General features: G+C 36.8%; 4 protein-coding genes across 10 annotated transcripts; 2 read left to right on the top strand and 2 right to left on the bottom strand.

The window, feature by feature from the left end:
- The first annotated feature begins 714 nt into the window (after positions 1–714).
- LOC116026889 (valine--tRNA ligase, chloroplastic/mitochondrial 2) lies at positions 715–16,336 on the top strand. 7 transcript variants are annotated; one of them, XM_031268317.1, is made up of 27 exons: positions 715–909; positions 1,123–1,207; positions 1,724–1,850; positions 2,377–2,460; positions 2,621–2,715; positions 3,647–3,738; positions 3,979–4,032; positions 4,192–4,244; positions 4,324–4,391; positions 6,524–6,599; positions 6,727–6,810; positions 7,148–7,296; positions 7,394–7,511; positions 7,599–7,715; positions 8,156–8,376; positions 9,254–9,343; positions 9,544–9,655; positions 10,196–10,306; positions 10,424–10,561; positions 10,645–10,695; positions 10,770–10,882; positions 13,967–14,114; positions 14,672–14,779; positions 14,891–14,992; positions 15,306–15,378; positions 15,505–15,671; positions 16,027–16,336. In XM_031268317.1, the coding sequence occupies exons 1-27, from the start codon at positions 756–758 to the stop codon at positions 16,153–16,155; spliced, it is 2,919 nt and encodes a 972-aa protein (XP_031124177.1). In that variant the 5' UTR covers positions 715–755; the 3' UTR covers positions 16,156–16,336. The 7 variants fall into 7 exon arrangements, with proteins under 7 accessions (XP_031124177.1, XP_031124189.1, XP_031124185.1 ...); XM_031268332.1 differs by having other exon boundaries at positions 854–909; positions 1,690–1,850; XM_031268329.1 differs by lacking the exon at positions 7,599–7,715.
- A 1,604-nt stretch (positions 16,337–17,940) lies between these two features.
- LOC116026923 (polygalacturonase-like) lies at positions 17,941–19,952 on the top strand. The gene is made up of 4 exons (XM_031268352.1): positions 17,941–18,367; positions 18,658–18,947; positions 19,420–19,648; positions 19,731–19,952. The coding sequence occupies exons 1-4, from the start codon at positions 17,945–17,947 to the stop codon at positions 19,950–19,952; spliced, it is 1,164 nt and encodes a 387-aa protein (XP_031124212.1). The 5' UTR covers positions 17,941–17,944.
- A 598-nt stretch (positions 19,953–20,550) lies between these two features.
- Positions 20,551–22,365, bottom strand: LOC116012618 (polygalacturonase-like). Its single transcript, XM_031252215.1, has 4 exons — positions 21,946–22,365; positions 21,388–21,677; positions 20,938–21,163; positions 20,551–20,805 (listed from the first exon to the last, which is right to left on the bottom strand). The coding sequence occupies exons 1-4, from the start codon at positions 22,363–22,365 to the stop codon at positions 20,551–20,553; spliced, it is 1,191 nt and encodes a 396-aa protein (XP_031108075.1).
- Positions 22,366–23,187: 822 nt separating this feature from the next.
- LOC115998626 (polygalacturonase-like) lies at positions 23,188–26,189 on the bottom strand. The gene is made up of 4 exons (XM_031238244.1): positions 25,634–26,189; positions 24,482–24,771; positions 23,847–24,075; positions 23,188–23,727 (listed from the first exon to the last, which is right to left on the bottom strand). Exons 1-4 carry the CDS (start codon positions 26,087–26,089, stop codon positions 23,509–23,511), a joined length of 1,194 nt encoding a protein of 397 aa, XP_031094104.1. The 5' UTR covers positions 26,090–26,189; the 3' UTR covers positions 23,188–23,508.
- Positions 26,190–26,932: the final 743 nt, after the last annotated feature.

The raw sequence follows: 26,932 nt of genomic DNA, 5'->3' as shown, positions 1-26,932 counted from the left end.
ATGTATAATGTGGAAATTATCAATAGTTATGCCGTGGACCCAGGTCCACCTTGCAATTTGGATCTGGGTCAAAAAACGACGCCGTTTTTATTTTATTTTATTTTATTTTATTTTTTATTTTTAACTAAACATATTGGCTTGAAATGTGGAACACAAACTCTACATTCACATACACTATACTCTACATTCACAATTTGTAAACTCCACATCCACACATTACATGATTATATGTTTAGTTACTATATTACCACTGTTATGCATTTACACATTCAAAACTCTATATTCACAGGTCATATACTCTATATTCACAATTTGAAACCTCCACATTCACACATTTCTAGGCAACTCTACATTCACACAATCATAAGTCTACATTCACGATTTCTATACTCTACATTCACACTTTGAAACCTCTACATTCACACATTTTTGGACAATTCTATATTCGACAATATGTTTACTAAAAAAAAAAAAGAAGAAGACAAAACCACGTAGTTTTGGACCACAGCATAATTTGCGCTAGTCATACCATGGACCAACTTCCATTTGGTCCACGATCTAACGATTGTAAGTCGGAATAGTTGGGCTTACAAAGGCAGTTGAATTTCGGATGAAACTGTGCACATTAAGCCCAGCTATTAATGGAAGAAAGCCTAGCCCAATGGAGTCTGGTATACACGTATGGCTCTTTGAAGGATAACAAGGCTCAGCCAGCAAAACACAAGCTGAGTTTGCCCGCTCTCTAGTCTCTAGCAATGGCGGGATGCAGTACGTCCTCCCTGTTATCAATTTCGCCTTCTTCTTGCTCTTCACTCTACCGTGGTTTCAATCCTCTTCTCGGCTCCAGACAACGTCGTGTTTTCGTATTCTTCTCCCGCCCTCGTCTCAGAGCTCGCAGAACCTTTGCCTGTTAGTCCCCTCAGTATTCTTTCATTTCCGTTGGCTGATAAAGTTATTTAACATTGATAATTTATTTCGTGAGCAATTCTCTCTACTAAAATGCGTTAAGTTATAAATAGTTGGTTATCTGCTTTCAAGTTTCAACATACTAGCTCTGCTGAGAAATAAGTCGAACGTTTAGTGTGCTTCCCAATGGCTGAATTCATTTCTGTTGCATTGCAGTATCTGCAGCAAATAATGGCGTATTTACTTCGCCTGAAATTGCAAAGTCATTTGATTTTAGCAATGAGGAGCGCATTTATAAATGGTATGACTGCTTTATTTAGCCCTGCTTGTCCTGTTAGAAAGATCTTAGAATGTCTTCAATTGATTTTTTGTTTATGAATCCTTAGAAAATGTATCTTACAAACAAGAAAAGCTCATTTGTAACTGGCACAACTACTTTTTTGGGAAATGCAAGCTGCAACCATCTCTTTATTTAACTAGACTCTGATTTTTGGAATGCCTGGTTCTAATTGTATTGCACCTATGTCTTACCACGTTTAAAATTAAGTTACAAGGTCTTGCTTGATTAAGAATTACATGATTATTCTTCATTGGGCACATGTTCAAGTATAAAAAGTGTATTAGAAGAGCATGTACAGCTATGATTATTACAAATCGTGATTAGCAGGTAAAGATTGTTGCTCTCAGGTGTATTTTTTTGATGTCATCTTCTTCATTATAAGATATTTTCTTAGTAATGAAACTTAAGCATCCTTATATATAGATGAAGACATATTCGTACAGGGTTTGTCAATGACTGAAGATTGTTGAATATTAGGTGGGAATCTCAAGGGTATTTCAAGCCAAGCTTTGACAGAGGGAGTGATCCTTTTGTGGTTTCAATGCCACCACCTAATGTTACTGGTTCATTGCACATGGGACATGCCATGTTTGTTACTCTAGAGGTTGGAGTTAGACCATTTTTGAAAACAGAATATGACAATAAACTTTGTTAGCTGTTTGATTTCAATGCCATCTGCAGATGTTTGTTGTTGATGTGAAACATATGGTCTATCACTCTCACACTGTCACACACTGCAATTTCTACTCTTTATCATAATCCTGTCCTTTTGCTTCAATATTTTGTCTGTCTAACTAATATGTTTGCATACAAAGTATTATGTATCCATTATCCAATAGAATTGAATGTATTGGATTGTATTAAGAATTACTACCGAGGGGTATTTATACTAAATTAGGGGTCACATGATAGGGAAACTAGAAATCCTTCTGTCTCTAGGATTTCTAAACTACTAGGAAAATTAAGTGATCAAATAAATTCCTAATACTTTGAAGTTTCTCAATTTGAGTTTAGGCTAACATTCTAATCTCAATTTAGGAACACACTTACCTTTTCTAACTGTTATATTTTCTTTGGTAATTTTAATGTTGTTTACATAGGAGATTTACTTTGATGATTTATTGTTTTAGGATGTCATGGTAAGATATAACCGAATGAAGGGAAGACCCACACTTTGGCTTCCTGGGACTGACCATGCTGGTATTGCAACTCAGGTTTCATCTAGAGCTAAATGCTATAGTCATGCTTATATTTTGTAACCAGTTTACCTAGTCCATATTTATTCATTCACTAACTTTTAAAGTTTAAAGTTCATCAATCTATTTATTCATTCAATAATTTTTATTTTTGTTGTGCACCTAAATGCCTTTTCAGTTAGTTGTGGAAAGAATGCTGGCCACTGAAGGAATAAAGAGGGCTGATATGGATAGAGATGACTTTACCAAACGTGTATGGGAGTGGAAAGAGAAGTATACCTACTCTTCTTTTCTTCCCCATAACTTGAATAAGCTCTATATGATATGTTGTGACTATTGCATGGTGTTCCTACTTTTGACAATAATATTCGTGGCACAGTGCCTTTCAAATAAGCAATTTTCTGAAATTTCTTGCAACTGGCCTCTTGTTCTCATAATTTCTTAGGCAATGGCTTTTCCTATTGGTAGGGTCAGAATGAATTGGTTTTTCTTGCACTCCACCTACCTACTCGCCATTACCACCACTACAAATTTACAATCATGTTTAGTTTCACCTACCACTACTATTCACGCTAGTCTATAACACATATCCATCCATCTCACTTACTACCACTACTTATCAATACCCCGGTGCCACCTACCATGGAGAATAGAAAACATTTTCTTGTACTATTTTCTTTTCATTGAAGGACGTGTATACACATGGAGATTGATTATTGAATTTTAAAATGAATTTCTATAATCTGGTCTTTCTAATAAGGTTCTTAAACAGCATATTATCTAAACAAGTTCAAGGAAATATCAATGCTAGTGAGATATATACAAGTTACACCAAGATTTGTGGAAGCTCTAGAGGACTCATTGTAAATATCTAGATAATTAAATAAAAGGAGTTAGCAGATGCTTGGACTTATTGGCTTAGCGATGCTATCCCATTTATTTTTGTTTGGACTAATATAAACTATGAATATACATTCTTCAAACAAATAGTTAGTTAAACATACTACTTGTGCAAATCTAGAATTACTTGAAAATTGACAGTTAATTGTAACTTACCATGAATCCTGGCACATGCTCTTTTTAGGTCTGCTGTTGTCTATCTTTCCATCACTTATCGATTTATCATTATTCCAAATTTTGTAAGCCATCAATTCTATAATTAGCAGTCTTCCAGTTTCTAATCTTTGCTTATGATTACTTTAAGGTATGGTGGAACCATTACAAATCAGATTAAGAGGCTTGGTGCTTCTTGTGATTGGAGCAGAGAGCGATTTACCCTCGATGAACAGCTGAGTCGTAAGACTGTTTTCCATCCAGTAAAGCTCCAATCAGTTACACCTGGAGTACACATTTCTTTTGACACTTTATGGCCTATCTTGGGCTTTTAATTTCCAATAATGCATCTAAGTTCTCTTATTGTACTCCAAATATGGATTAGTTATTGCGGGTGATTCTTTTTTTTGAGTGTTTGTCTTCCAAAATATATATGTCATGGCATGTTACTTGTCTCTGAGTTCAAAATTTTAATTATTGCAGGAGCTGTAGTGGAGGCCTTTGTGAGGCTTCATGAGAAAGGGCTAATATATCAAGGTAACAATCATCTTTGATATATTTATCAGAAATGATAAACTTCTTTTCAATACAACTTTGTCCAAGACTCTTAACTGATATTTTTCTGTAATCTATTGCTACATATCATTTGACTACTTGTGAATCATTCTTTAAATTTCAAATTTTCTATTTTTGCAGGTTCTTATATGGTAAACTGGTCCCCTAATTTACAGACTGCAGTTTCTGATTTGGTATGGGCCAGTCATGATTGCTTCTTTTTTATGTCAATTTCAAAGTCTTTTCTTTTGATAGCTATTTGTTTGATCCTAGGAAGTCGAATATTCTGAAGAGCCCGGTACTCTATTTTACATCAAGTATCGCGTTGCTGGTATGCCTAGGTATCCAATTACACTTTTTGGGAAAATTCTAAGGTGCTGATTTTCACCGGTGCCTCTTGCACTGTGTACTGCCCAAAAGTGAATGGGAAAGACTTTGGGTTTGCGCCTAAAGCTTCCTCCAAAACTTTTTGAGTTGTACCCGGCACAAGAGGCATCGGTGCCGGTCAACACCATAGACTTTCCCTATAATTTTGTCTTCAACTTTGTTTATGACTAATGTATAATCTTGGGGTTTATCATACTTGTATGGCTTTATGTTTGCATTTAGTTATCACATTTAATATTAGGAAAAAAATTGCACTTTTGGCCCCTAAATTATATGGTAATAGCAGACTCAGTTCCTATGTTATAGGCATTACCACTTTTAGTCATAGAGTTGTTAGCAAAGTGGGGCTTTTAGTCCCTTCGTTAACGAATCTTTCAAATTTTGGAATTTACTGTTATTCTTCAAAAACCTTAGGTCGATCATGGCCACTAATAAAACTTCACCTTCTATTTCTCTTTTTCTTCCCAAACCACACTTCAACTTCATGACATTGGCTAGAAACGCAAATCATTAACATCGATTACATTGATTTCTAAAAATATTTTATCAATGTAATAAAGGTTAGTGGTCGTATTGGTCGTAATGGAGTGTGATTTGGGGGAAGAAGAGAAATAGGAGTTGAAATTCCATTACAAGTGAGGTAGGATTTTTGAGGGCTATTGACTGAAATGTGACGATTTTTGGAGCAATTGACAAAATATAAGAACTTTTAAAAAAGTTGACAAAAATAGGAAAAACGTGTTTGGGACCTGCGTTTGGCGTCAGAAACGCATGTCCCAAACTTGTTTGACCTTTTTTTTTTTAATAATATATTTCCAAAATACACATGCGTTTGATGCATTTTATACATCAAACGCATATCAAACTTGCGTTTGATTATATATATATATATACTAGTTTTTCATATGCGCGATGCGCAAAAAATAGGTGCCTAATATTAATATTTTATATTAAAATTTTAAATTTATTTAGATTTTAGATATTTAAATTATAGTAAATAATAATAATAATAATAATAATAATAATAATGTAAAATATTTTTATAAATTTTACATTTATATTTTAGAAAATAACTAACCTATAACTCCAATATATAATATGTATATATTATTATTATTGAAAAAAAATAAGAAAATATATAGTGGATGCATGTGCATGGTAACAATAGTGGAAAAGATAACGGAAGTTATAACGGTAGGGATATTTTTGTCTAATATATTGTAAAGTACAACTTTTATAACATAATGTACAAAAAAACTTAACGGAAAAAACGGACATAAACGAAGGGTATAACCTTCATTCACACTTATTATGTTTTTAGATATATATATATATATATATATATATAACGCCCGGTGGCCTTCTCCTTCGCAATTTGGTCGAAGGAGAAGGCAACCATTTTGGTCGCCTTCTCCTTCACCGGAGAAGACCACCCAACTGTTCGGTTGCCTGCTATGACCCTATAACTCAGGGATCAAAAGTGCTATTTTGTTCTCTCATCCTAAAAAAAGCATTAATAACTTTATAGTGGTTTTTTTTTGGGATAGAAATTTGGTTGGTAATTGATAATAAAATAGGGAAAATGACACTTTTAGTCCCCCAATTATGAGTAAAGTATTGATTTAGTCCCTCAATTATTTGTACTGCAGACTTAGCCCTTCGCAGGGCTTCGCTTATTATTAGATTTAGTCCTTGAGGGATCAAACCGACCGCTTTATTAAGTGACTTATTGGTGGTAGAAATAGTCCTTGAGGGACCAAATTCGTCACTTTTACACTAATTGAGAGACTAAATTTACATTTCAAATAAATGGACTAAATCTACAATTTGGTCATAATTGAGGGACTAAAAATGTCATTTTCTCTAAAAATAAAATCTAATTCATTTTAATGGAAAATCATGCATGCATGTTTTCACAATTATAAAAAAAAAAAGTTGTCCTTGGACCCTAGAAGTTCTGTAATTTGGATATATGATGCATAAACAAATTACATTTTACCTAACCATATGCTTATGAAGGAGTATCTTCATTGGCTATATGAAAATTTTTTAATTTTCTTTTCTTTTCTAACCTGTATTATTGTAGGAGTGACTTTTTGACAATTGCAACCACTCGACCTGAGACTTTATTCGGTGATACTGCTATTGCAGTTAATCCTGAGGTATGACAACTACTAAGAACAAGTATGCACTTGGAACGCCAGATTTGCATACAAGCTCTAGTTTTTTTTATATATCCTTTATGTCAATGACTGGAAGTTTAGACATATTGTTTGCTTATTTTTGCAGGATGAACGTTACTCCAAGTATATAGGAAAGGAGGCTATTGTACCTATGACCTTTGGGCGGCAGGTTCCCATTATCTGTGACAGGGTAGAGTGACTTGTCTATTCCAATTGTCAGCCTTTGCATTGTGCTTAAAGTAACAAAAAGCTAAATTGATTTTAGATGATAGGCAAAACTTAAATTTTAAGGGAATACCTTTGATTATTATGGGTATTGTGCTAGTGATGTATATGACAAACATATAGCATAGATATTTCCAACAGTTGCAATTAATTTGACTTAGTAAATGAAATCCATCTTTTTGCGGCTAGTTATGCTTTTAATTGAGTTGCTACTGTTTTTCTTCCTTTAAAAAACAAAAGGTTCTTAGAAAGTTTAGGACTGAATACATGATTTCTGAGTGCTGCACCTTTTATTATGACAGTATGTTGACAAAGACTTTGGAACTGGAGTATTGAAGATAAGTCCAGGACATGATCACAATGACTACTTGCTTGCTCGCAAACTTGGTCTTCCTATACTTAATGTGATGAATAAGGATGGGACTCTGAATGAAGTTGCTGGCCTGTATTGGTAAATCTAAAATGTCTTTTGGTCTTTGAATAACTACTTATCATGTTTATGATTTTTTCGTGTGCTTAATTTATGGTATTATACTTGTACATTTAAGTGGCCTTGACCGCTTTGAAGCACGGAAAAAACTCTGGTCAGATCTCGAGGAGTCAGGCTTAGCAGTCAAAAAGGAGGCCCACAGTCTGCGAGTTCCTAGATCCCAGCGTGGTGGTGAAGTGCGATATAGTCTCTGATTTGTACTTTACGTGTGTGATGTAATCAGGCTTGCTCTAACATTCTAATTTAAATTTTCTTCTCTTCAGATCATAGAGCCTCTAGTAAGCAAGCAATGGTTTGTTTCAATGGATTCTTTGGCTGAGAAGGCTCTGCAGGCTGTTGAAAAAGGAGATTTGACTATTATGCCTGAAAGATTTGAAAAAGTATCTATCATTAAACTAATATTGGACTTCTCCATTTCATAATTTGAACTGTTGTTGTTGTTGTTTTTTTTTTTTTTTTTTTTTAAATTTTTTATTTGGCTCCTTTCGTCTCTCTTTGTTTGGCTTTTACATATTTTTGATTCATTACTTGTTTGGAGCCATTAATGAAGCACTACGTTCCTTAATCTTCTTGATTTAAAAATTCCTATTTGATGCATTTTCTTTGTTTTTGGGAATTTTTTGATTGTTTATGTTCTTGTGGATGGAGCACCACACATAATTCTATCTTAAACTTGCTAGTATAGGATGTCAGAAGGGTGGCATTTTGAGTGATTGGCCAGCATTCTTTTAGTCAAGCTTTTCCAAAATCTGTTATTTCCAGTTTCATTGTTAGGTGACCTATTCTTATCCTTACCATCTGCTGCTTTCTGATATATCAGATATATAATCACTGGCTATCAAATATCAAGGATTGGTGTATTAGCCGTCAACTGTGGTGGGGTCACCGTATACCTGTTTGGTACATTGCTGGTAAAGATCCTGAAGAAGAGTACATAGTTGCTAGATCAGCAGAAGAAGCTCTTGTTAAAGCTCAAGAAAAGTATGGCAGAAATGTTGAAATATATCAGGATCCTGATGTTCTTGACACCTGGTTTTCAAGGTTTGTTGTTTTGCTCACCTGATGTTCTTGACTTTGTGAAAGATTTCTGGAAGTTTGTCTTACTTGCCTCTATATAGATACTAATTCATCTTAAAGTTCCTCATTCAGTAAACTCTCATTGATATGGCCATACGTGTGTTTTATGTTTTATAAGCACACTAGTTATACTCAGGGAGTTTGATTTAACAGTGGGAATTAGAATCAAATGCTTCGGAATCAAAACGAATTCTAGTAATATCTTTATATATATTTGGTTCCATAAAAAAATGGGAATAATAATTAAAAAATAACAAAAGTGGTTCACAGTTATGGGCAGCTTCTCACTCTTTAACTCTATCTTGATTGCTCTCTCTATATCTCCACTGATTCCATGTGTGGGTTCTCTCTATTGAACCGTTTCCATTGCTAGCCTCTTTCTGGAAAAGCTTATATCTCTATCTTGATTGCTCTCTTTCTCTATATTTTCACTGTCTCACTGATTCCATGCTTGGGGTTCTCTCTATTGACCAGATTCCATTGGATACTCTGCTTAAAGTTCTTAGGTGTGTCAACCCTCCTACCCCTCTCCTCATAATAAAACATGAATAAAATGTGCCCAAGTCTGAAAATTGAAAATAAAATATAAAAATAAGAAAATTATCATGGAGTGATAGTTAATTAATAGGTATGGTCTAAGCATTGTTCCTATCTCCCTCCTCCCCCTCCCCCATCTTTTTTTTTTGGTGAATTTGTTCTTTTGGATTGTGATTGAAGTTAAATTTTAGGCCTTGTTGCTGGCTATCCTACACCATTTTTGCTCCTTTGTTATGTTTATACGGATATCTGTATGTTACAGCTAGTTCATCAGACTAAAATTCTATTTATGCTTTTCTTTAAGCTCACTCTGGCCCTTCAGCACTCTTGGTTGGCCAGATGAATCAGCTGAGGATTTCAAGTGCTTCTATCCTACATCAGTCTTAGAAACTGGGTACCATTTTTTTTTCTTTTTATTTATTTATTTTTTTAATTTTTATTTTGTTTGGTTTCTCTAACAGTTGATATTGGAAACTGGGTTTCTATTTTATAAATTTATTTATAATTAGCAGATTATTTTTATACCTGTGCTTTTTCTTCCTTTTGTTTATTTTGTCTCACTAACTGTTACTATTATTCCTTGCACCTTAACAGGCATGACATATTGTTCTTTTGGGTGGCACGTATGGTGATGATGGGAATAGAATTTACAGGGACTGTGCCGTTTAAAAATGTTTATCTTCATGGACTTATTCGTGATTCTCAAGTGAGTTTGTTCTTGGTCCTAAATGCTGATTTTGAATTTACTTTCTAAAAAAATGTTGATTCATATGCTCATGTGCTGATACTTTTGATTCTTTTGTTTAGATCTTCCTTTTCTTCTTGGACATACCACATATTTGCCAATCAAGATATATTACATATTCGCTAAACTACACCTGAGAGTTTTAATAGTAGTAATGCATACTATCTTAAGGCCCAAGGCGCTAAGCAAAGTATACTACTTTTTTTATTCTTTTGTTTAGGTCTTCTTTTTTATCTTATTATACCACACATTTGCTAATCTAGGTATACTAAATAATTTCCTGAACTAGATATATTACTAATTCACTAAACTAAGACTGAGAATAATAATAGTAATAATGCATATCATCTTAAGGCCCAAGGTGCTTTATGTGGCAATCAAGCTTGTGATTTTCTTGTAAACCCTTTACTATTTGCAATTATTATTTCATTGCCTTCAGTTTCCATTTTCTCTATTTGTACTTGACATCATTTTTTGAATTGTTGGTTTATATTGTTTCAGGGACGCAAAATGTCCAAAACTTTGGGAAATGTCATAGATCCCTTAGATACTATCAGAGAGTATGGGACAGATGCGTTACGGTTCACCCTTTCTCTAGGGACTGCTGGACAGGTTGGCATGAATCTTATATGCCCTCCAATGTATATATGTTCAATCATTTGAGGAAATAATGGCCAGCTTTGACTGTGTGGATAATTCATTAACCATTCTCTGTTTCTATTTTTACAGGATCTTAATTTATCTACTGAAAGGTTGACTTCTAACAAGGCATTCACCAACAAATTGTGGAATGCTGGTAAGTTTATACTACAAAATTTGCCTCGTCAAGATGATCAAGCTGCCTGGGATATGTTGCTGAGCTGCAAGGTTTGTCTATTATCTCCAATGTGATGCAAAGTATGCTTTTATAGAGGTAGAAGCTAGAGTGAACTGTGTTTTCTGTTTCACAGTTTAATGATATGGATTCTGTGCTGAAGCTACCTCTACCAGAATGCTGGGTGGTAAGTACTGTGATGATGCCATGAAGGGCTAGGATTTCTTTCTTCGTCTGTTTAATGGCCAGTCTGCAACACAGGTTTCAAAACTTCACATGCTCATTGATGCGGTCACTACAAGTTATGAAAAACTTTTCTTTGGAGACGTAGCAAGGGAAATATATGATTTCTTCTGGGCTGATTTTGCTGATTGGTATGTTGTTTCCATGTAGGATGAATTCTACTCTACACTTTTTCTTTTTAATGATGAAAAGTTAGTGTAGTAAAATAGTACAGGTGGAATATGTTAGATGTGGAAGGGAAGACTAAAAACTGTACTCTGTATTTCACATTTTCTGTACAAAGTTCCCAGCTATTTATATACATAGGAAACATGCTACTACCACATAATTCAAACAGGAAGAATGAAAGGTAGAGAGTAAAGATCTAACTACTCCCTTATTTATCTAACACTCCCCCTCAAGTTGGAGCATAAATATTAATCATGCCCAACTTGTTACAAATAAACTCAACCCTGACCTTACTAAGACCTTTAGTGAACAAGTCTGCCAATTGATCACCGCTTCGAACATGAACGGTCGAAAGTAACCCTTGTTGAACCTTGTCCCACACGAAGTGACAATCTACCTCAATATGCTTAGTGCGCTCATGAAACACAGGATTATTTGAAATATGTATAGCCGCTTTATTGTCACACCACAAAGGAACCGGTTTAGTCACCTCTACACCAATCTCCCCAAGAACATTACACATCCATGTTACCTCACATGCGACATGAGCCATCGCCCTATATTCAGACTCTGCACTAGAACGAGACACAACACTCTGCTTCTTACTCTTCCACGATACCAAATTGCCACCAAAGAACACACAATATCCAGTCGTGGACCTCCTTGTCACTCGGTGACCCAGCCCAATCAGCGTCAGAAAAAGCTTCAACCCTCACATGCCCATGACTGGCATATAAGATTCCTTTCCCAGGAGCACCTTTCAAATACTTTATAACCCGAACTGCAGCTTCCCAATGAAGTTTAGTAGGGGATGCCATAAACTGACTTACCACACTTACAGGAAAGGCAATATCAGGACGGGTGATAGTCAGATAGTTCAACTTACCAACCAGTCTCCTATACCTCTCTGGGTCTTCAAGAGGCTCCCCCTCGCCAGCTATAAGTTTAACACTCTGGTCCATAGGAGTCTCACAAGGCTTGGACCCTAAAAGCCCAGAGTCTTCAAGTAAATCTAGTACATATTTCCGTTGCGACAGAAATATACCTTTCTTAGAACGAACCACTTCAATCCCAAGAAAGTACTTCAACACCCCCAGATCTTTCGTATGGAATTTATCTTTAAGAAAAGACTTGAGAGCATCAACTCCTTTGGCATCATCACCTGTTATCACTATATCATCAATGTAGACAATTAACAAAATACTGCCATGGTTAGAGTGCTTGTAAAACAAAGTATGATCATAAGCACTACGGCGCATGCCAAACTCAATGATTGCACCACTGAACCTCCCGAACCACGCTCTCGGAGACTGCTTTAACCCATACAACGACTTCCTTAGCCTACACACCTTCCCGTTCTCCCCCTGAGCAACAAACCCAGGTGGTTGCTCCATATAGACTTCTTCAACCAAATCACCGTGTAAAAAGGCATTCTTCACATCCAACTGATATAACGGCCAGCCGTTAACAGCAGCTAGAGAAATAAAAATATATAACGGCCAGCCGTTAACAGCAGCTAGAGAAATAAAAATCCGCAACGGCCAGCCGTTAACAGCAGCTAGAGAAATAAAAATCCGCACAGAAGTCAACTTAGCAACCGGTGAGAAGGTTTCTGTGTAATCAATTCCATACGTTTGTGCATACCCTTTTGCCACCAAGCGTGCTTTCAGTCGAGCTTGTGCATACCCTTTTGCCACCAAGCGTGCTTTCAGTCGAGCTACCGAATACCCTTTTGCCACCAAGCGTGCTTTCAGTCGAGCTACCGAACCATCGGGGTTTGTCTTGACAACATAAACCCATTTACAACCAATTGCAGCTTTTCCGGCCGGGAGATGGACCAGATCCCAAGTCTGATTATGTTCCAGGGCCGCCATTTCCTCTTCCATAGCAGATCTCCACCCATCATGAGACGCCATTTCCTCTTCCATAGCAGATCTCCACCCATCATGAGACATTGCCTGGCACAACGTTTTAGGAACAGACACAGAATCTAGCTGGGATATAAAAGCACGGGAAGACTCTGATAAATGACCGTAGAAAACATATGACGGAAGGGGATGACAACAACTACGTTTACCTTTCCGTATGGCAATCGGGGGTTCATGATCATTTGACGGAGGAGGATTCTCTTGGCTCACTACCGGGGCGATCACATCTCGGGGCCGCCGAGAGTACACTTGCGTAACAGGTGGTATTACCCCAGAAACAGACTCCGTTGTAGGAACAGGAATAGTGATGGTATACACAAGAAAATCATCTTCTAATACTGGGGTTGTATTCCCGGTAATACTGTCAGGAAACACAGTGCCCTCAAAGAAAGTGACATCGCTAGAAACCAAATACCTACCCAAATCAGGAGAGTAACACCTATACCCTTTCTGAGTCCGAGAATATCCCAAAAAGACACACTTGAGTGATTTAGGATCAAGTTTCCCCCTTAGTGGACGAACATCCTGCACGAAACATGTACATCCGAAAACTTTGGGGGGTAAGGAAAATAAAGACTTGGATGGATACACAACTAAATACGGGACTCGACCTTGGAGTATAGAGGAAGGCATCCTGTTAATGTAGAAACAGGCAGTGTGAACAACATCTGCCCAAAACACTTTAGGTACTTTCATCTGAAACAAAAGAGCACGTGCAATTTCCAACAAATGGCGATTCACCATTTTGTTGGGGTGTGTAACTACTGCCACATAATTCAAACAGGAAGAATGAAAGGTGGAGAGTAAAGATCTAACTACTCCCTTATTTATCTAACAGAGTAAAATTGTCGGGTTTTATTGTGTGATCTTGGGGAGTAATCCTGAAGGTGAAGAAAACCTCTTGAATTTTTAAAACAATATTATAATTTGTGATATGATTTGTCTGAATAGATTACTCAAAGAGTTGGGGAATTACTTTTAATTAGACACTTAATGGTTTAGTTATGTAGTGTGCAAGGGCTTACATTGCAGTTTAGTTTGCTTAAAAGCTCTCCCTATATACACTGATATCTGCTTACTCATCCTTGCATGGCTGGTATTTCACTGTTTCCTTATTAGGTACATTGAAGCTAGTAAAGCTCGCCTTTATCACTCTGGAGATGGTTCTATTTCTTACATTGCACAGGCAGTACTCTTATATGTTTTTGAGAACGTGTTGAAAATGCTACATCCATTTATGCCATTTGTTACTGAGGAGCTCTGGCAGGTATTTGTCATATTCACCTTAACATTTTAGTATTTCCATGGATGGTAACTAGTTTTGTATATATTATTTCAACTGTTAGTTCAAGAGTTTTTATATTCACCTTGAGTTCTGTACTCAAGAAAAGGAATGGGTTATCGTTTTCTTTGAGCAATACTTTGTGGAGAAGTGAGTGATTAGAATCCTCAGTTCTGCTAACCATTGCAGTCTTTCATTCTGTTTCCCTCCTGGAGTGAGGGTGCAGGACACTTAAGTTCTTTGTGGTTTTTGATGTTTTACTTTCTGTTCCAGAATCATATTTAGTTCATTTTGGATCCCAATTGTTATTTTGTAATACTTTCCTCAGTCCAAATCTTCATTACCAGCTGTAGTTACTATCAGAATATGGGCACAAGATCATTTTTTTTTTTCTTGCTATTCATGCTAGTCTTGCATCTTAGTCCATTCAACAGTGATTTAAAAAATACAGTTATTTATCTATTTCTCATTTTATTTTTAGTTAGTGTTGGTCTTTATTCCTGTGATTTTCCATGCTATGTACTATCTTGATTTCACTGCAGGCACTACCTAGAAGAGAGGAGTCCGCCCTAATAGTTTCTGCCTGGCCACCAACCTTGCTTCCAAGGAATGCTGATTCGATTAAAAAGTTTGAAAACCTACAAGCATTGGTGAGTTTATGAGCTACTTTGTATTCACACAAACAGAGATGTATGTTTGTATATATGTGTATGTAAACAGTGTCACAACATCAAAGCCTATTATCTTTTTGGTGAATGCAGACAAGAGCAATTAGAAATGCACGAGCAGAGTACTCTGTTGAGCCAGCAAAGCGAATATCTGCTTGTATCATTGCAAATCCAGATGTTAATCAATATATATCTGTAAGCTATCTTGAATATATCTTTACCTTAATACACATTAATTGTCGAAGTCTTCCTTCAAAGTCTACAATGGGTTTAGCCCTACTGCACTGGCTCCTGTGTCTTGAGTTATTGTGGTTGCTGATCTGCTGCTTCCTGATGTCCTGTTGTCCCCCTTAGAGTTAAATTAAGTGTTTGAAATATGGTCATAAACTTTTCAAGCTCTACTTTCCATTATGCAGCCATCAATCAAAATATCTATTTCCTATCCAATTTATTTTATTTCTAAGACATAAGAAACTAGATATCAACTGCCAGTTGTTGCTTGATGCAGAGTGAAAAGGAAGTTTTAGCTCTTCTGTCTAGACTGGATTTGCATAATATTAACTTTATGGAGTCTCCTCCTGGTACGCTTCTCATTTCTCGGAATGTTTTTGAGAAATATAAATTCCATATTTTTCTTTTGTTGTTCACCTTTTAGTACTATTTTGTTTCCATTGCTTAATGCCTTTTTGATATGGAATGATTTTCAGGAGATGCAAATCAGTCTGTCCACATCGTTGCTAGTGAAGGCCTTGAAGCTTATCTTCCACTAGCAGATATGGTGGATATCTCTGCTGAAGTTCAGCGCCTTTCTAAGCGGCTTACCAAAATGCAAGCGGAATATGATGGACTCATGTCTCGTTTGAGTTCACCCAGTGTAATTACATTTGGCTCATTTAGCAAATACTGCCATTTAAAAAAAGAAAAAAAGTACTTGGCATCTTCCAAAATCCAAACCATTCCAGCTGGAGATCCATACCCCCATTTTGTTTCTGATCCTCTGAAAACAAATATTCATTCTCCTTATCCTTATAAAGGACTGGAGGCAGAACTAAGACCATGACTTGATGTGGAAACTTAGAAAATAACTTGATATTTGTGTTTCTAGTGCTACATTTCCAATGTGCACATTAGGAAATTAATTTATGTGGAAGAAAAAAAGTAGGATAATGAGAAGAAATTAGATTTAAGAAGTGTAATTTTTGAGTGTCTAATATGGTTGGTTCTTGCAGTTTGTAGAAAAAGCTCCTGAAGAAATTGTCCGTAGTGTTCGAGAAAAAGCATCAGAAGCAGAGGAGAAGTTAACACTAACCAGAAACCGCCTCGATTTCCTCCAATCCACAGTTTCAGTTGCAAAATGATTTATTTCACATATGGTTCATGGCAGCAGGTCCAATGTTCTATTCTATTATTCCTTAACATCCTATGCGGTTTGTTGCATGCCAAAGCAAAAATTTTCTATTCTGATCTGCTTGGTTCTTTGTGACAAGAAACCTTACTTTATGCCTTGTGCAAATAATAATTCTGGGTCCAGGAAAGTCATGAAGAGTGTTCACTACTGTCACATGGTACATTTTTGAACAGTTCATAATATTGGGTTTCAAAAAAAAAAAATAATAATAATAATATTGGGTTATGTAATTTTTTTTAGAGTGGATGATAAGTGCAGTGGTTGGATGAGAAGGTAGTTGAAGTTTATACGTTATGATAAGTTATTGGCTCCCGAGCATGTGAGGTTATAAGTGGAGACAAATTAAATATTAAGTCAAAGTGGAATCTTGCTTCCATTGTTTAACTGTTTTCTCACCGTACTATGGCGAGTTATTAAAGCAAAGTACGGTTTGAATCATTAGGGGCACATGGATAACGCAGCGTTTGACATTCTTTTTTCTATTTTTTAATACCAAATTGTCAAATCAACACTTAATTCCATTAATAATAAACTAATTTTGTAGGAAAAAAGAAGAAGCTTTCACCCTTTAATAATGCAATAATTTGGATTAATTTTTGAGAGAGAAGTGAGTTCCCTTTTCTCATTGAAAGTAGCTCTGGTTTGGGGATTATTGCAACATAAAAATGGCTACGAACTCGGCAGGTTTGGCGCCTACGAATGCTCCTTCAAAACATCATGTGCATGCATGTGACACGTTAGATCAATACTTTTTATTTTATTTTTATACTTGACTATACAAATCATGACATAGCCGTCATGCAAAAATACCCCGCCTAACTAACTATATTCATTTAATTTAACACAGATTAGAGTTAAACATGTGTTGATTCTTGACTTTGCAAGTCCGTATATATGTTATTTTAGTGTATCTAGCTTTGCTTGGTATAGGTATAGGAGAAAGATAAAAGAAATCAAAATAAAGTGGTTTCCTTGCTTCATCAGTGGTGTATTAGATACATTAATCGCCGTAATCCTGCCTCTAATCTAGCCTCGCCCCAGGGATTAATCCAATCCAATTAATTACCCATATACCCGCCGCCATTTATTTTTTCACGTAAAGTCATACGGCTTTGCACACAAACACAGGATTCATTCCATTTTTATCTTACCCAATATCTATGTAATCCAAGAACATAAACTTTAATTTCGACTTAAAATAACAACTCATAAATTTAATTCTCAATCTATATTCGCATTAGTCTGACATAAGTTGGAGTGTAAACAAAAAATAAGTCACATTGAACAATATAAAATTTATTGCAAGTAATATTGTTGGTATAAGTAACATGGCGCAAAATGAAAGCAACGTGGTACGGAAAGAACATGCATGTTCATTGTACAAAAAATTCCGTAGGCAATTCAAGTATTTTCAATGGTTGACTTGGTGATGCGTTCATCCCTCCTATCCCTTAGCTTTTCGCCATTGTTTCCATCACAAGCCACCATGCAAGCTAAGCTTAAAAATTACTGATCCATCCAGTAGTATATTAATTATTATATATCCATGAACTAACTAATCATTGATTGCTTAACTTATTCATAATCATAACTAATAATTTAACGTAGTGGTACAGTTAATCCGTTAGTTATATAAACCCTTCTTCAACTGCCACTTTTCTCATCCCTCCCACCAAAACATTCTTTAATTCCCTCCACCCTCCACTCTCCAGCTAAGTCATCGATCTTCCAAAATGGCTATGTTTGTAATGATTTTGACGGCTGTATTATGTGTAATCGGCGCATCAAATGCAGCATCGACGTCGTACAATGTGTTGCAGTTTGGCGCCAAACCGGACGGCAAAACCGACTCCACTCAGCCGTTCCTCAAGGCGTGGGTGGCGGCGTGCACCTCAGTGAAGGCGGCCATGATTTATGTGCCCAAAGGGCGTTACGTCATTAAGGCGGCGGAGTTTCGGGGGCCATGCAAGAATTCCATTACTGTGAGGATTGATGGAACGCTCATCGCTCCCTCCGATTTTCGAGCTCTCGGAAACGACGACCACTGGATATTGTTCATTAACGTTGACCGGTTATCGGTCATCGGAGGAAGTTTCGACGGTAAGGGAGCTGGCCTTTGGGCTTGCCGGAAATCCGGCAAGAATTGCCCTGCCGCTGCCAGGGTACGTGCATCTAAGTATATGTAATTGTATATAATCGAAGCGGGTGCTCTATCTCAACTAAAATTTAAACTGGTGGATGAATTGTACATTTATATATATATATATACTCAAGCAACACGTGGATCATAGTCTCATGGATTGACTCTGATATCAAATTGAATCATGTGATCTCAACTAGTTAAATTACACATTTATGTTTATATATTATATATATATGCTAAACATATATTATATTGTATTCATTTATGTCCAGATTTTTAGTGTGAAAAATTGTGTATAAATGAATGCAGTCGATAACATTCAACTGGGCAAACAACGTTGTGGTGAGAGGCTTAACGTCGGTGAACAGCCAAGGAATGCACCTCGTAATCAACAGCTGCAACAACGTTAGGGTTCAAAACGTGAAAATTATAGCCCCCGGCGACAGTCCCAACACTGACGGCATTCACGTCCAGTCCTCCAACGGAGTTACCATCACCGGCGCCTCAATTAACACCGGAGACGATTGCATATCAATCGGCCCGGGAACGCGAAACCTGTGGATGGAGAAAATACAGTGTGGGCTTGGACACGGTGTCAGGTAATCAATCAAAACCACATATATACAAAATACAAGTAACTAATTACGGTAGGACAACCCATACAAATTAGTCTTGTTACTTAGTACAAAGTTACAAGTTTAATTTCTGTTATGGATAACTTGATTGGGTTTAGCCAGTGTACATTCTTTGAATAGTGACTGTTAATTTTTTTGTCACATATGTTAGAATTAAACGACCCTTATCTAAAAGTTATAACTTCACCCGGCTTTGCCCAACAATTAGATCAAGCACTACCGCTACACTAAAATTATAGTTAGTAGTGAATGCACAAATATTTTTTTAAAAATATTTTTTATACCACCGCGTTTTAGAGAGGCCAATGGTTGGATTTGTCTTTCAGGCCTCAGGCCAACAATTTTACTACTTACCTAGTAGTGCTGGACTTGGCCTTTTACTGGGCTCCGCCCAACAACATGTACTAATTGTGTATAATTTGTTGATCTAATGTAGCATTGGGAGTCTGGCAAGGGACTTCAATGAAGACGGAGTCCAAAACGTGACATTAATAAACTCAATTTTCAAAGGTTCAGACAATGGAGTGAGGATCAAGTCATGGGCAAGACCTAGTACAAGCTATGTAACCAATATCAACTACCGCAACATTGTTATGCGGAGCGTGCAGAACCCTATCATCATCGACCAAAACTATTGCCCTAACAATGAAAATTGTCCAAGCCAGGTATTCATTCACGTCCATGTTTAAAAATTAAATAAAAAGAAATGCGTTTATAAAGTCATGAGTTTGTTTGTTTTATTGACAGAGCTCGGGGGTAAAGATTAGCCGGGTGACGTACCAAAACATACAAGGGACATCAGCGACACAGGTTGCCATGAAATTTGATTGCAGTGCAAGTAATCCGTGCAGAGGGATTAAGTTGCAGGACATAAAGCTGACCTATGTGGATAAAACAAAGGCAAAATCCTACTGCAAGAACATAGGTGGCAGCGCCGGAGGGGTTATCTTGCCGGAAAACTGTTTGTAACATAAGCAATATAATATATATAATGCAAGCTCGATCTGATGAGTTGCCGGCCGGCGCGCGGCGGATGCGGCACGCCAGCACGGAGCAGCATTTTCCTATCTTTTTCTTTCTTTCTTTCTTTCTTTTCGATCAATTTAGTTTAGGGTAGTGGTGTATTTATGAAGGGAGAAGACTGATATATATAGTACAGTCCATATATGATTCTCCTTCATAGTGCAAAATGCATGTGTTATTGTACATGTTGTATAAGGACCTCATTATGAAGTCTATGTATAAATGTTGCTACAAATTAATTAAAGGTCTTGTATGGTAACATAGTTAGTTTATCAGTTCATTTTGACTTATTTGACCCTTTTAAATAGTTCATATAAGTGTTTACTTAATTAATTTTTTGGGAGAGCGAGGTTACACTAAAATTCAAAAAGTTGCTCAAAGTAAATTAAATATCAAGATTGACCATACATATAAAATCTAACAAGCTAAGCTTGAATAGAAAATACTTGAAGCCTAATTATGTTGTAGGATCGGAGAATAATAATTGGATGAATTTGATTTAAGTAATTGTTTGTTGGCGATGGGGCGACATAATTAATGAAGTTTACATATTTAATTTGGTTTTGTGAAATGAAAAGCAAGTTTTGGGAGTGACTACGCCACTATGACTTCCCTTTGCATTTCTACAATAAGCCAAAGTTGGCCTGCGCAACCGATCCACGAAACTCAGCCTTATGTTATGCAGTCTGATTCCACTGCATGGATTTGCCGCACTGCATTCAAACTTCATGGCCGCCTGCGTCGACGACGTCCCTTTTATGTTCTTGTATGTCACTTCACTAACTTTCACCCCAGAACTCTAAACGTACACCAAATTAAAACAATATATATATATAATTCCTCTCATTCACAACACTACTACAGTACATTTTATATAAAAATGCATGCATGTTTATTTGGGAGTAGTGTTAGTTAGTTGAATTGGGATTACCTGTCGTGCACAGCCGCCATTGGGGCAGTATTGCTGGTCTATAATGATGGGGTTTGCAACATATCTCATCACTATGTTTCTAAAATGGAGATTTCTGGCGTACCCTCCGCTTGGCCTTCCCCATGACTTTACCCTAACCCCATTTTGAGTTCTGCTGAAGACCACGTTTGTCACTGTCACATTCTCCACTCCTTCTTCATTGTGACTGTTGCCCAGACTCCCGATACTGTACATAATAATACATCTGTTGTTAGAATATAATATAATATAATTTAAAACTATTGGGCGGAGGTCGGTGAAGGGTCAATTCAAGTCCAGCACCACCAGGTGACTACTAGATTGTTGAGCGGATTCCTGAAGGATCCAACACCAACACTAGGTGGCTAGTGAATTGTTGGGCAAAAATGTCAAATCTAGTATATGTATAAAATTTATTGATTTTATATATACCTGATGCCGTGTCCCGGGCCGCAACCAATCCTTTGTATCCACAAATTCATGGCGCCTGGGCCTATTGAGATGCAGTCATCTCCAGTCTTTATTACACTGTCTGTGATTGTAACGCCCATGGAGCTCTGTACGTGTATACCATCTGTGTTGGGACTTCCACTTGGAGCTCTTATTCTCACATTCTGTAACTTCACGTCCCTGCTATGTCCAACTGCTATGTGAATCGTCTGACTGTTAAATGATCTTAAACCGCTAACAACAACGTTGTTCGAGTGCATTATTGTCAATGACTGTATAAAAAAATAAGTTTAATTCACTAGTTAAATTTGATACACAAAACTGGAGATTCAAAGATAAATGTAATAATGAAATTTCAGAGACAACTTAATCTTAACCAAGTTGGTCAGTTGACTTAGTAATCATAAGGTGATTACAATTTAACTTTTAACTATTAGTCTTCTTAGTTAGAGTCCATCAATTATGGACAATTTAGACAATATTGTAAATTTTTTTTGTCACTCAAAAAAAAAGAAATTTATTATGGTGTTATGGACTTACCCTTGATCCACGTGGACAGTTTTGGCCTCTAGTGCGACAATTCCAGAAACCATTGCCCCTAGCGTCAATGGTTCCACCCTGGAGTGAGAGCCCACTGACCTTATAAAACAAAATCCAGAATTCGGAATTGCCAATGGCGTAAATGTTGCGGGGAGCGACGAGGGTGCCGTCGATTCGGAAGGTGATTCTACTCCGGCAAGGCCCGTTAAAAGCAACGGGCCGAATCAAGAACAACCCCCGCGGCACGTAAACCACCGCCGGCCTAGCGGAACGACATGCGGCCGCCCAAGCGCGGTGGAACGCCGCCGTGGAGTCCGTTCTACCATCTCCTCTAGCACCGTAGCCAACCACATTCACGGCCAAGCTAGGAGACACTAGCATAAACGCGAAGAAGGTGAACAAAAACATAAACGCCCGCATCTTGGCTAGGTTTTCGAGAAAACCTAACCTCGTAACTAGCTATTTTAAGTGAGTGCTGATTCCAGAAAGAAGAACGAAGAGGATCGAGCTAGAAGAATATAATCAAGAATGAGCGTATCAGTTTTTGAATGGTTCCATGCGGATTATATAATGTTACGTTGCAGCAACGTAACCCAATGCTTAGTTTGGATCTAAGCTAAGTTATTAATTAATTAAAAAATAAAGTTTGCAGGTGGCGTAGTACTTATATATGTACGGTGGAATCACGAAATGATGAAGTCTTGAGAAGTGCATGTGCGGTGGATTAATGGCAACATATATAGTCCACCTATATACGATCTACTGTTCTACTTATTTAGACATCAGATCCATGAAAAACGCAGCACTGCCCGCATATATTCCAATTCTTATATATCTTATTGGCTAGCTAGCTCTTATGCTTAATGTTTATATGTGTAATGTTTTTAATTCCTCCTATTTTTCTCTAGAATTATATATAATGTTGCAAATCAGAGTGTGTGTGTATATATATATATATATATATATATATTATCACAGTATAATTGTAATTTTTCTACCTTAGCTAGCTACAACTACATATAATTAATTAGTCTTACGGTTATAAGTCAATAGGATTAAACATCATTAAGGGGTAATATATATACCTTGTAAATCATGATGTGACACGAGGAACTGAGGAAGCAGTGTGACCAAGTTCCTCCACAAATTGTTGGGTAGGGGTGTGGAGATTGGCGATTTCACCTTTTATTACAAGCAATATAATGTGACAAAGTTGACTTAGACGGCCTAAAAGATCATAGCTTAAGAGTTGTTAATCCAATCAATTCATTTAACTTGAAGATCGATCAAGATTAGATATTATTAGGCCTAGAAGGCCTAGCTAGCTAGCTAGGACAAAGGCGCGCGAGAGTATAGCTTAGGAGTCATTAATGAACTAATCATAGATTAATTCCATTGTTAATAAACAATGCAAGCTGACGCCGGAAGTGAGCTCATCTACATTCGCCCATGGCGTGGTTGCACCTCCGAACTTATCAGTTACATACATGCATAATATAATGCACTAATTATATATTTATATTCCTACTTCTTGCGTTATATTGCTCGATCGAATTTCCATTCCTAGAGACAACTGGAAGGCTCGATTTGGCCATAAGCCTCTCCCGCAACGTATGCACAAGAAGCTCGAGCCCTTTTCTTTTTGAACTTCAGCTTTACGTTACTCATTCTTATTCTCTTGCAGGGGTTCTTCTTGCTACAATCGAACTTCACCGCTACCTCTGTTGCAGACGTTCCCACGATGTTCTGGTACGTTACATCCCTAATTTTCACTCCCGAAGCCTAAAGTAACAATTAAACAAAGTTTAAGTTAATGCCTGCCAAGACTGTATATTTATTATTTTATGTGTGTGTCGATGCTTGTAGCTAGATAAAAAAAAAAAGGAGAGTTATTTTGTTACCTGACCCGGACAATTTTTATTGTCTGGGCAATAGTTTTGGTCGATGAGAATGGGGTTGTGGACATTCCTCATTTTTAAATCTTTGAAAACGATTTTTCTGGCAAACCCTTTACTTGGTCTACCCCAAGCTTTTATTCTCACTCCGTTTTGTGTGTTCTTGAACGTAGCTGTTTTCAACGTCACATTCTGCACCCCTTTTTCTTTTAAATTCTTGGCCAAACTCCCAATGCTTCAAAAAAAAATATGCACAAATTAAGGGTGTGTTTGGTTGGGGGTTTAGGCATAGGGAATGGGTATGAAAGTGATTGTTAGTGTTTGGTTGATAGGTTTTGAGAATGCTACTATGGGTTTGGAATACCCCATTAATGAGAAAACCCATACCCTTATTAAATAAGGGTTTCATTTCACTTCCTCATTTCTTCCCGAACTATTAATAATCATTCTCATTCCACCCAACTACCAAACATGCTAAATACTTTCACCAAAACCCATTACCCTTACCAAGTATTTGATACCCATTCCGATTCCGATTCCCATGTGCGAACCAAACGCACCCTAAAAGTTTTTGCCAATATTAATATATATACTAGCATCGAGTTTGTAATTAAAAACTCTAGATAGGTATGTAATTTTACCTAACACCATGGCCAGGTCCACATAAAATATTTTCCATCCACAAATTTTTTGCACCCGGTCCAATTGAGATGCAGTCATCTCCGGTTGTTATTTTAGAGTTGAGTATAGTAACATCATATGATAATTGAACATGAATTCCATCTGTGTTGGGACTGTCTCCGGGGGCCTTGATTTCAATGTCTTGCATCGTTACCCTACCGCACCGGTTGACGACGACGTGGAACATTTGGCTGTTTAGGGAAAGCAGCCCAGTGACGACAACGTTTTTTGAGTTTGTAATTGACAAGTTCTGTAATGTCATATTCATTGAGGACAAATTAAAAACAAAGAAATTATTACATACAAAAACAAGAATAGATAGAAACAAAAGTGGACCAACAACTTTAGTATCTCACAATAAATTAAAGAAACCGTTAAAGAGGTTTGCGTAATATAATCCATCTGCTTTCGTTTCTATTTCACTGCCTCCATTTGTCATTTTCGTGAAAGCTAGGTTTTATACAACACTTTTTTTTTTTTTTTCTGATCAGTTATTGGGTTTTGTATGTTTTTGGTCAAATGTTTGAACTCCATATATATATACATTATATTGTTGTTATTCCTTAACATACATTCCAATGTACTGGAATATAATATGGTTCCAATATATTTAAAAACTAGAAAAAAAATTTTATCGTCCCACAAAATATAACACTATTATATATCATTTTGATTTATAAGATAAATAAAGTTAGATTATCTATAGTTGATCAGCTCAAATAAAAAATATCAAAAACAGTTCTAAGAGGACAACTGGACTATAAATTTTCCTTTTTATTATATTTCACTAATAACTACTCCGTAATAAAGAACACCCAAAAATTTGTTTCAATTAAAAATTAAACATCTACATTAAACATTGTCAAGTATTAACTAATACCTTATTAACAATACTTTATTAGAAGTGATAGTATAGTAAAAGTTTTTTAAAACTCCCCCACTTCCGCCACTAGCCAAAAAAAATGTAACTGTCACATTCCAAAAAAAAATGCCCATTAATATTTCTTATACTACCAATAAAAAAAAAAGAGTAATATATGCTGGTATAGATGATTATATTTTTTGAAGCTAGGGAAGATGTTAATTAAATAATATATAGAGATCAGACGTACCGTTGCGCCCTTGGGACATTCGTTGCCGGAATCCTTACAAGCCCAGAGGCCGGCGCCTTGACCGTAAAGTTTGCCGCCGATGATGGCAACTCCGTCAACATGTTCAAACGCCAGCCAGTTATCGTCATTGCCGATGACGTTGTAATCGGAAGGAGCAACAAGGGTGCCCCAAATTTCAAAGACAATGTTGTTGTTCTCGCAAGGCCCGCTAAAATATGCTTGCCGGATCAAAAACATTCCCTCCGGCACATAAATCTTGGCCGGATCCGGGGACCCACAAGCTGCACACCACGCCCGTTGGAAAATCTCGGCCGCGTCCGTTTCGCCGTCGGGTTCCGCTCCTAAGTCGACAACATTAAAAGTTGTAACACCTGTCGCTAATGCTTCGTTAAAGAACACGAAACATAGTACTGCCCACACAAAAATGGTAATGAAACTTCCAGCCCTAATTTTCATTGAAAATTCGATCTTTTTCTTAACCTTAACTAAGGGATCGGAGTTGAGAGATTGTTTAGAAGGTGGTGAGGTAATGTGAGAAATGAAGAATTTAAATAGAGGGAAATGTGAGAGAGAGTATAGCAATAAGTTATGTTAATTGAGGGTGATCAAAAACAAGCCTATAAGTGAATGAAATTAATGTTGGGGTCCCTCCTATGTGAGAATTGAGCTGGCAGCATAAAGACAAACAAAGAAAACAACAAATAAAATGTAGTGGGAAGCATTTGGTAGTGTTTACTTTGTCAGCAAGTGGAAAAGCAAGCAAGCATGCATTATTCCCATTTTTTTGTTGTGTTCCGCAGTAGAGAGGCAGCAAGTGGAGTGAATTATTTTTCATTCCCATTCTTCTCTCTTTTTCGGCCAACAAAAAAAAAAAAAAAAAAAACACAGAGAGGCAGTGAGTTCGGCAGTTCAGCAGAGGAAGAAAAACTCATTTTTCTTCTTCCTATTCTTTTGGCGTTCGGCGGTTCATCAGTAGAAGGAACAAACTATTTTCTCCTTCATCTTTGGTGCAGTTTTGCCGTGCTATTCTGTCGTGGGTTTGCCTAGTTCTTGGGTACTATCTTCATCAAATATTTGAGGTCAGCTTGTATTTATTCCAGGCATCTCTTTGGATAATCTCGTAATATTTGTATTCATTTTACCTTGTTCGTGGTAGTTGAATATTTTGAGTACGAGATATTATTCATTTTAGCCTGTGAATATTATAAGAATGTTTTGGCCTAGGAGTTATTGTATTTGATGATTTGTGGATGTATGGCTCGTGTGGTAGCCTAAAACTTTGTACCCGAGATTTGTGAT

Source organism: Ipomoea triloba, chromosome 1 (genome assembly GCF_003576645.1).
Source record: "Ipomoea triloba cultivar NCNSP0323 chromosome 1, ASM357664v1".
Classification (NCBI taxonomy): domain Eukaryota; kingdom Viridiplantae; phylum Streptophyta; class Magnoliopsida; order Solanales; family Convolvulaceae; genus Ipomoea; species Ipomoea triloba.
Note: the sequence above shows the minus strand (reverse complement) of the source record. Positions and strands in the feature narration are given on the sequence as shown.

Bases quoted from the DNA above. Each gene is read 5' to 3' on its own strand.
- LOC116026889 (XM_031268317.1), top strand. From the start codon at position 756: ATGGCGGGATGCAGTACGTCCTCCCTGTTATCAATTTCGCCTTCTTCT. The intron at 4,392-6,523 runs GTATCCAATTAC...GTATTATTGTAG, and splicing joins CGCGTTGCTGGTATGCCTAG to GAGTGACTTTTTGACAATTG. The intron at 10,696-10,769 runs GTAAGTACTGTG...TCTGCAACACAG, and splicing joins CTCTACCAGAATGCTGGGTG to GTTTCAAAACTTCACATGCT.
- LOC116026923 (XM_031268352.1), top strand. From the start codon at position 17,945: ATGTTTGTAATGATTTTGACGGCTGTATTATGTGTAATCGGCGCATCA. The intron at 18,948-19,419 runs GTAATCAATCAA...GATCTAATGTAG, and splicing joins GGGCTTGGACACGGTGTCAG to CATTGGGAGTCTGGCAAGGG. The intron at 19,649-19,730 runs GTATTCATTCAC...TTTTATTGACAG, and splicing joins ATGAAAATTGTCCAAGCCAG to AGCTCGGGGGTAAAGATTAG.
- LOC116012618 (XM_031252215.1), bottom strand. From the start codon at position 22,365: ATGCGGGCGTTTATGTTTTTGTTCACCTTCTTCGCGTTTATGCTAGTG. The intron at 21,678-21,945 runs GTAAGTCCATAA...TTTTTTATACAG, and splicing joins ACTGTCCACGTGGATCAAGG to TCATTGACAATAATGCACTC. The intron at 20,806-20,937 runs GTAATCCCAATT...GTGTACGTTTAG, and splicing joins ATGGCGGCTGTGCACGACAG to AGTTCTGGGGTGAAAGTTAG.
- LOC115998626 (XM_031238244.1), bottom strand. From the start codon at position 26,089: ATGAAAATTAGGGCTGGAAGTTTCATTACCATTTTTGTGTGGGCAGTA. The intron at 24,076-24,481 runs GTAAAATTACAT...TTTTTTTTGAAG, and splicing joins GGACCTGGCCATGGTGTTAG to CATTGGGAGTTTGGCCAAGA. The intron at 23,728-23,846 runs GTAACAAAATAA...TTGTTACTTTAG, and splicing joins ATAAAAATTGTCCGGGTCAG to GCTTCGGGAGTGAAAATTAG.